At 41.9% G+C, this 9,599-nt stretch overlaps 1 protein-coding gene across 4 annotated transcripts in view; it reads left to right on the top strand.

Moving 5' to 3' along the window:
* Positions 1–3,099: 3,099 nt before the first annotated feature.
* Positions 3,100–9,599, top strand: part of LOC141490805 (uncharacterized) — a 28,279-nt gene continuing 21,779 nt past the window's right edge. For all 4 annotated transcript variants that reach the window (XM_074191108.1, XM_074191092.1, XM_074191102.1 and 1 more), the window contains exon 1: positions 3,100–3,762. In XM_074191108.1, the coding sequence (XP_074047209.1) occupies positions 3,140–3,762 (623 nt within the window). In that variant the 5' untranslated portion in view covers positions 3,100–3,139. The remainder of the gene's footprint in view (positions 3,763–9,599) is intronic.

The following is a 9,599-nucleotide window of genomic DNA, read 5'->3' as shown; positions in this document are numbered from 1 at the left end:
AAATGATGAGTATAGTTTCAGGGAAAACTGAAAGGACTTGTATGAACTGATGCAGAATGAAGTGAATGGAATGGGGAGAACAATTTATATAATGCAACAAAATGGTAGAGACAAACAATTTTGAGAGAATTAGAACCTCTGATCAGGATAATGAACAGCCAAAATTCCAGAGGACTAATGATGAAATATGCTACTTGTCTCCTGATAGAGAAGATTCAGAATGCTTTTTGGATATGATGAATACAGAAATTTGTTTTGCTTGACTATACATGTTGCAATAGAGTTTTTATTTTCTTTTGTACTCGAGTGGGAAGGAGAGAAGAGAAAATGTACTGATAAAAATACAATTGAAATAATAAAATGGGGATAAAAATAAGCACCTTTTCCCCAGAGTTATGATAACATGAGATATTTATAAAATGTTTTGCAAATTTTAAAGTACTATGTCAGTTATAATTGTCATTATCATTATTATTTTGGTATAGACCATTAGATTGAAGTGAAATAATAAAGGGTGATCAAAACCTGGAACTGAAGCTTGGGCAGAGATGTTTCCAGGGGGTATCTAGCACATGGGGGTGGGTAGGAGGTGGAGAGATCAGCCTTTACAAACAGGATGAGATTCCAAGGAGCTGCACTGTCAAAGCAACTCTGGCTCAGTCATCTACTGCTGCTACAAGAGGGCTTAGTCACTCATTCTTCTTCCCCTTCTTTTAGTTTCATTAACTATGACTGATGTTCTGCAGTCTATCATGTGGTTTGGTAGCTTCTATGACTAAGGTAATTCTTCTATTTATCTATCTTCAATCTGCCACTGTGATTGTCCTAGAACTCAGGATGCCTATAGAAGACAGGTATCTCCAGCCCCTGCATCTGATGCCACCTATTGGGGTTTGAGAATTATTAAAGCCTTGCCACAGGAGATTGGGGACAACCATGAGACTATATCTGAATTAGCATCACCAGGAGCCATAGAAAAAAGGGTCCTATCTCCTATGAGATGTGAAATCTGTTGGAAATCAGGGGTGATCATATCCCTACAATGATACAGAAATCCAAGTCATTGCCAAAGAGGGAATTCAATGGATAGGCATGACAGTATCTCTAGCAGGTACCCAGGATCTGTTTCTTCCAATCTCTTCCTGGCAACAATAACATTTGAATATAGACCCATTTAGTGAGAGTATCAGAATGTTTCCTGATGCTGATGTGCTGAGGCTGGTCATTTTTTTCTGGCTGTTATAATGTCCACCTATAGATAGATGTCATAGTGCCCCAGTTTAACTGACAGACATCACAATGCCTGCTCCTAGGCAAGATCAGGAGTGCCATCCCATAGGTAGACATCTAGTGCCCATTCACAAGTCAGATACTACAGAACCCATCCATGGTGCAGATGTTGCAATGCCCATCCACATGGCAGATTTCTCGGTACCCATCCATTCATTCTCTAGCTATTCCAGTGGCCTTCCATAGGCAGAAGTCATAGTACCTCTCTCACAACTCTCACAATGCCTGTTTACACAACCAATGTTAGAGTGCCTGCCCATACTGCAGATATCACAGTGCCCTTTCTTAAAACAGATGTCACAGTACCCATCACCACAGTAGATTTTGTGGTACCTGTCCACAGGAAGACCACACTGACATTATACAACCGGGAGACACCCCTGGTGCCAACCATACAGCGGGTCTCACAGCATCTGTCCATATGTCAGGATATATTCATAGACAAAGTGAAGAGGTCAGGTCAACTTTGTGGAAGACAGAGAACCCACCAAGAAGAAGACTCCACTGTACCTCTCCACACAGTTAACGTCACAGTGCCATTCAAAAGAATATTGTCCATTTCTCCCTGGAATCCACCACCCAGGTGTAGTGATCTTGGGATCCATCCACAGACAGACGTGATCATGCCCATCCACACTGTGAATGTCACTGTGCCTGTCCACATAGCAGATATCAAGCCTCCTAACCACAAAACAGATAATGCGAAATCCATCAGTTTATCGGATCTTACAGTGACCATCCACAGAGAGTCATCTTCAAACCTACAAGTGTCAAGGTCTTAACTTAGAAAGAGCATGAAAAGAATAAATTGCCTTTTGACTGTTCAATTAGATTTTCCAAGCCTCCAGATTCAATCTGTTAATAGAAGGTACTGTAGATGCTACTAGAGAAGGGGGGTGGGGTGGTCACACCTCTGTGAAAATACAGCAAATAATTCAAGGAATTGTGGAAACATGAAACCAGGGCACAGGTATGGTAGTAATTCAACCAGCTGCTCAGATTTTGCCTTTTCCAAAAGGAGGGATAGAAAATAGACGTATAAGGCAACATCAGAAACTGATACTGGCGATCTTTGAAGATCAGCTGTTTTATGAGGATGAGCATTGGGATATCTACTATGTGGGTGAGTACTGTGACACTATCTGGAATGAACTTATGGAACTCTTGAGGTATCTTATATATGCAGCAGATATGGTCACAGAATCACACCTTGTTCCTCCTCACTCATAGGGGTCTTAAGTTTCCATTTTATTATGTGTATGAGTTGATATTGCTAAGTGATTTCATTCTGTGGCTTTTGGACACCACAGGGTTGGTATGTCTATATATAATCTAGGACAGCAAAAATCCTTTGTATAGGGTTCTCATTTGTCTTGCCTGTATCAGGACTGAGACCATCCCAATCCACTCACATTAGTAATCTATCTGTGATGGGATCTAGCCTTGGGCTCCATTGATTCTAGTCTAGAAGACTAGAGTTTTCTTTCACTATCCATGGAAAACCACAAAGAAAAGGAGTCACTGTCTGTGAGTGGACATCTCAATGCCTATCCAGAATCAGCTGTCCTCAAGCCTGTCCCCAGGCCATATGCTATATCTGTCTACTTGACTGATGCCACAGAGTCTGTCCACATGGCTGATGTCACAGGATCTGTCCACTTTTCTGATGTCATATGTCTGTCCACATGGCTGATATTACATGATCTGTCCACTTGGTTGATGTCACAGTGTCTGTCCAAATGTTAACCTTCACAATGCCTACTCACATAGTAAAGCAGCTTTTAGGCACTATTCCTAGGCAGACTCCAAAGTATCCAGTTACAAAGCCAATGTCACAGTGTCTACTCCCATGACAAGTAGCATTGTGGCCAAACCCAGAACACTAAGCATCAAGGCAAACACAGGGTTCATTCCTATTGCAACCAAACTCAGGAGCTCTACCTACATAGAAGCCCAGAACTCAGTAACCATCTGCTCTACAGATTTCACGATGCCGAACCATACTCTAGGCCCTATCAATACAACACATCTAAGAGTTCCTGTCCATATTGCCGACATCATGGCACCCATCCTTGGGACAGATGTCACTGTGCCCATTTACATGGAGGACATCACGGTGCCTGACCACATGGTAGACATCACTGCACTTGTGCACATGGTCAATTATGTGGGCCCTGAGTACTTTGCTGACATTACAGAGTCCATACAAACATTGAATCTCCCAGTATCGATGCACACATCCAATTTCTCATGCTCTGTCCACACAGCAGATCTCACTGTCCCTGTCCACATGGCAGATATGACAGTCCCCATTGTCTTGGCAGATGTTACAGTGCCTGTTCACACAGCAGATATCACATTGCTGGTTCACCGGGCAAACATTTCTTTGCCCAACAATACAGCAATTCCCCGCAATTTTCAGGAGCTGATGAACACCCTTCTGAGCAAATCCACCAGCATGCTGAAACCTTTGTAAGTTCTTGATTCATTTATAAGTTTATAGCATCATAGGGTCATAAGACTTTGAAAGGGACCCTAAAGATAATCTGGTGTCAGATAATTATGACTGCAACTTGTGGAAGTGGGGCAGTAGAGACACAAGGGCTGGAAGGCAACAGGTTGTAGCCCATAGCCTCAAGGCAAGCACTGCATGGATATCTTTCCTAATAGTGCATCTAGATGGTGCAGTGGATAGAGCACTGACCTTGGAGTCAGGAGGATGGGAGTTCAAATCCGGCTTCAGACATTTACTAGCTGTGTGACTTGGGGCAAGTCACTTAACCCTGCTTGCTTTGCATCCAAAGGTCATCCTGATTCATATCTGGTCACTGGAGCCAGGAGAAAGTGAGACTGGTGACTTAGCACAGCACCACCCCTCATTCAAATTCAATTTTGTCATGGCATCATCTCCCTGATGTTGTGGTCTTCCTCAAGAATGAAGGATGAAAAAACATTATCTTTTCCAACCCGGGGCTGCTTACATCCTTTGCATATAAAGCCAGAAGAAGCAAGAGTCTTCATTGCTGATGTTTTGCTCTCATCTAGATGAAGACTGGTACTTCCTAATGCTTAGAGAAAGAAGATAGGAAGGAGACAAGTGGTACTTTGTCATAATTGGTTAGAATGATTCCCTGGGTTTCTTTTTTGTTTCTGTGGGCATATTTTGTATGTTACAAGTATTTTCCTGGGGTTCTATATGGTCTGGGTAGCTTTGTTGATTTGTCGAAGGTTTGGGTTTGGAGAAACCTGGAGGAGATGTGGCTCTAAGATCAGTGCCAATTGCCTCCTCCATATCCTTGGAATGTTCTGGGCACTTCTATGTCAGAGATTACAGGTCAGTTATATAATGATTTGAAATCCTCTTACACTGATATAACTACAGAAAAGAGTAAAAGATCATTCTTGAGAGATTCTGAATGGAATTCCCTTGTCCACAACCAGCTATGTCTACATATACTAGAAGAGTAGTTTTATTTGCCTCTAAAGAAGAGGTAGTGCTAGAATGTCTTCAAGGGAAACTAAGGATGACTGTCGGACTTGACTCCTGCTTCCTTCTCTATTAGAGGGTTATTTGCAGAGCTGCCCTGGTCACCAGGGAGCCTTTGTGGGATCTGTTCTTTCAAAGAACCCAGTCTTTCCAACCTCAGGCCACCGCACCCCTCCCCCCCCACCCCGCCACTGCACAATGGGTTAAGCAACTTTCCAAGGTCACACAGCTAGTAAGCATCAAGTGTCTTGAGACTGGATTTGAACTCAGGAAGTGTCCTCCGACACTGGGGCCAGTGCTCTATCCACCTGTACCACCTGCCTCACTGTCCCACTAGTTCCAGGCCAATGAGTTCTCAAACCATTCTTTTGTCAGTTTAGAGGAGATGTCTAGAAGTAGAGGGAGCAACTAGGAAACAGAGTATCATAAGAGAATCATGGAAGTTCAGGATCCAAAGGGACATTGGAGATTTTGGGTTCAAATCCCTTCAGTTGTCTGAGCCCTAATTGTATCTTCATCTGTTAAATGATATTGAAAATAATAATGATGATGCTGTTGTTGTTGATGATGATGATGATGTTAGAAGCAATGCAGTTTGAAGACCTGGATGTTTTAGAAATATGTTTTTGTCATCATCATCATTATCTTTTTAGATACTTTTTAGACGGGTTTCCAGGGGGAACATCCCAGGTGTCTGAGCTCAGTCCGGTTTCAGTCAGGTCCAATGTTTTGTGACCATTTGGGGTGGTTTGCCATTTCCTTTCCCAGTTCCTTTTACAGATGAGGAACTGAGGCAAACTGGGTTAAGTGACTTGCCTGGGTCACAAAGCTAGTAAGTGCCTGAGGCCAGATTTGAACTCAGGGAGATGTAACATTGAATTGTCCCAATTATTTTAGATGAGAAAATAATCGTTTGTTATCGTCACCATCATTATGACCGCCATCATCATGATGTTACTGTTGTTCTTCATTTCTGTGGGTCTCAGCTGTAGTTGTAGTTGCCCTCCTTCCTGGATGGAGGAAGGTAGGGATGGTGTTGGGCTCAAATAAGACAATAGCCTTGAAAAGTGGATTTTGTTATCTAGAAAGCAAGGTACAAATGGGAGGAGGAATCATTAGAAGCTCATAGAGCTGGTTGGGACCTTAAAGAAATCTTCGAGTCTACTTCTCTCCTTTTGTAGATGAAATAATTGAGCCCCAGAGGGAGGAAGAGATTTACCCAATGAACCTTTGAAGTGGGGCAGAGAGAAAAAGGGAATAGCAAGGAGTCAGTGGCAGAGCTAGAGTCTCAAGTGAGATCTTTTAACTCAAAATCCAATGCTCTTTTCACTATACCCATTACCATGAGTTCCCTCCCCATCTTGCTCCCCTGCCTAGTCTCCAGTTCAGCTCCTGCTATCCTTGTCCACTAATCCCTGGAGCATCTACCTGCCTCTGGATAGCTTGTGGCAAGACTGCATCCATTTGAAACCAATACCCACAATTGAGTTACTTTTTTTGTTTTTGTTTTTTGCAAGGCAGTGGGGTAAAGTGGCTTGCCCAAGGCCACACAGCTAGGTAATTGTTAAGTGTCTGAGACCGGATTTGAACTCAGGTACTCCTGACTCCAGGGCCGGTGCTTTATCCACTGCACCAACTAGCTTCCCCAATTGAGTTACTTTTTAACTGATGTTCTTCCCCCCCCCCCCATCTTTTGACTCCAAAAGTTTTGTTAAAAGTAGAAAGTCAAAAGTATCACAGTTTCATCCACAAAGCAAGAGAGAGAGAAGCACTTTTTATTCCTCCAGCAAAGGTCCAAGCCAGGTCCCAAGAGAGATTATAATTGAGGTTGACAGTTTAGAGGAGATGGGCTGGTTGTGTATGTATGTGAATGTGTATGTGTGTCGGGGGGGAGGGATGGTTCAGAGGGCACTTCCTTTAGTTAGAATTCTAAAGGATTCAGTCCTGATCAGAGGAGTTAACAACAGAAGGTTTGGCCTCCAAAACTTGTCTAATTTCATTTTTTAAAAGTTGACCAGTGTGGGCAAAGCTGTCTTGTATCTGTGGGTGATGTGACCCCAGGAGGGCTGTGGGATAGACTTCAAAATAAATGATTTCTGACATATATTTCCGAAAGTCTGCCAAAGAGGCTCACATTTGGGATCTTGTGACCACTGGAGCAGCAGGAAGAGACCTTGTGAAAGGGTCAGGCTTGGGTGGCAGGGATGCATGCAAGGGTCTGATGAGCCTGGAGGCTGCTCCCAATAACAACAGCCAGCTCTGATTTTGATTATACTTCAGCATCAACAAAGCACTTCCCTCAAAAAAGAGGAAAACATGCTGCAGTAGAAAAAATTGAAGGACCTGAGTTCCAATCCATTTTGTGATACTAGAGAACTTGGGTAAAGTTGAGGTCCATAAAAGGAAAGTGACTTAATGAATGAAGAGACCTTTGGTAAATCTTTTAAAAGGCTGTGGATTTCAGTTTTCTCATTTATAAAAGGAAATGAGTGGGATTATATAGCTTCTAAGTCCCTCCCAACTCTTAAATCCGACAACCTTGTGAGGGAGGTGGTACAAGGGTAATTATCTCCTTTTCACAGACCTGGAAACTGAGGCACAGAGCAGTAAAGTAAGAGCATGGAAAAGAGGTGAGACTTAGAGTGGAATTTCTTGGATTCAACCAAATTCATTGTTATTTTGACTCTACCATGGCGATTTTCTCTGTTACACCAAATGGACAGAGGAAATAGAAAAAAATCAAAGACTGTAAGTCAGTGGAGGGACTCTCTTCTGAAGGGCATAGGTATATTTGTTCATGAGGATAGAATGTACTGTCATATGACAGACATTCAGCGTGGATGTCACATTACTGACAATATTTTTAAAGAAATGAATTTGATAATCTCATGTACTATTCTTGTGGACAAGGTAGAGTGCTGTGGGCTAGATAACTATACTGTTGGGCAGAGTTGGAACTGTTTGAATGTCCAAGTTCAACAAATACTCATTAAGGCTTCAATGTCACCTTGGAATGAGGTTTCCAGGGGGGGATATCCTAGTGGTCTGAGCTCAACTGCCGGTCTTCCATTTAACCTTCTTCTCAGGCACTTGGATCAAAACGTATAATACAGTAGATAGCATACCTGTGTGAAATGTTCTGATGATATGAATCTGGAGAAAAATGGCTAATGCATTAAATGGTAGAGCCAACATTCCAAAAGACCCAGAATTCAAGAGGATGATCCTTAATAAGGATAAATGAAAAGACTGGGCTTCAAACAAATGAAATTCACAGATACAAGATACATGACGCATTTAAGGGTAAGTAACAGTCTCTCTGAAAATGATCTGGGAGTTTTTCTGGATTGCATGCTCAATTGAGTCAATAAGGTGATTTGGGAACACTTCCCTTCAACAAACAAATAAAAAATGTTGAACAAAGGAGGAGAGAGTCTCTCAGAATCAGTGGTAGAGCTGGAAACTTATAGCCCATGCTCCTTCTTGACAAACCACATTCCCTCTCTGCACTTCAGTTTGGTTAGTTCATCTGTGAAATAAGGGAGTTGGAGCAGCATCTTTTGGAGATTCCCTCATTCCTTTGCTCATTTGACAAATGAAGAGATTGTAATTTGAGAGAGAGGACTGAGGTGGGAGTTAGGAGGAAACTCATATTGTGGTTCCCAGCTATGGTTTTCGGCTGTGATATTATTTCATTCATTAAGTCACTTTCCTTTTATGGACCTCAATTTTCTTAAATATAATAAATCATAGGGGTTGGACATAGGAACTCTCCAAGGTTTCTTTTCAACCTGACATTTGCTTTTAGCAAGTTCCATTGCAGGTTTGCCACCTGAAAGATATTGTAGCAGAAATGAAGATGATGAGGACAATGACAACAACTTCCCTCTGCCAGTCCCTGTGTTCTGATCACAGCTCTGGATCTAAATAGTTGTGTGACCATAGGCAAGTCACTCCCCTTTATGAGCCTAAGTTTCTTTACCTTTCAGATGGGTACACTAAGACCTATACTCTCTACCTAAAATGTTTGCTTTATAAACTGTGAAACAGTTTATTAATGACTTGCTTAGATTCCTGTAGAACTACAAATAGCAATTCCTTTCAATTGTGTATTTTAAAAAAAAATTATTTAAGGTTATGGGGTTAAGAGCCTGCCTGACAGCCAGGCAATTATTGTCTGAGGTCAGATTTGAACTCAGGTCCTTCTGACTGCACCACTTAGCTACCCCGCCCCCAATAATAATTCCTTAATGTTAGCAACAGCAGCTTGTTATTGTTCAGTAGTTTCAGTCATCTTTGAATCTTTGTGCCCCATTTTGCGGTTTCCTTGGCAGAGACACTGGAGGGATTTGTCATTTTCTTCTTCAGATTATTTCACTGATGAAGAAAAAATAGGCAAAAAGGGTTAAGTGACTGGTCCTGGGTCACACAGTATGTATCTGAGGTCACATCTGAACTCAGGTCTTCCTGACTTTAGGCTCCACTGCACCACCTCATTATCCTGTTAATAATTTAGAATTTATATATCTCTTTAATATTTATAACAGCCTTTAGAAATTTGATTCCATTGTATCCCAGTAACAACCCTAGGAAAATAGGTGTTGTTAATCTTCCATTTATAGATAGACTGAAGCAGACAGAAGTTAAATGACTTACCAGTATCAATGCAACTAGTAAGCATCTGAGACAAGATTTGAACTTGCATCTTCTTGCCTCTAATTTTAGAACTCTCTCTGCTGTTGCTACCTTAGACTGTGCCTTATAAGTGCTTATCATGTGCTCATTTGATCTCCACAACTGTGGCAGAGACAATCAGGTGGAA

The sequence above is a fragment of the Macrotis lagotis genome, chromosome 1, assembly GCF_037893015.1.
Source record: "Macrotis lagotis isolate mMagLag1 chromosome 1, bilby.v1.9.chrom.fasta, whole genome shotgun sequence".
In the NCBI taxonomy this organism is placed as follows: Eukaryota; Metazoa; Chordata; class Mammalia; order Peramelemorphia; family Peramelidae; genus Macrotis; species Macrotis lagotis.
Note: the sequence above shows the minus strand (reverse complement) of the source record. Positions and strands in the feature narration are given on the sequence as shown.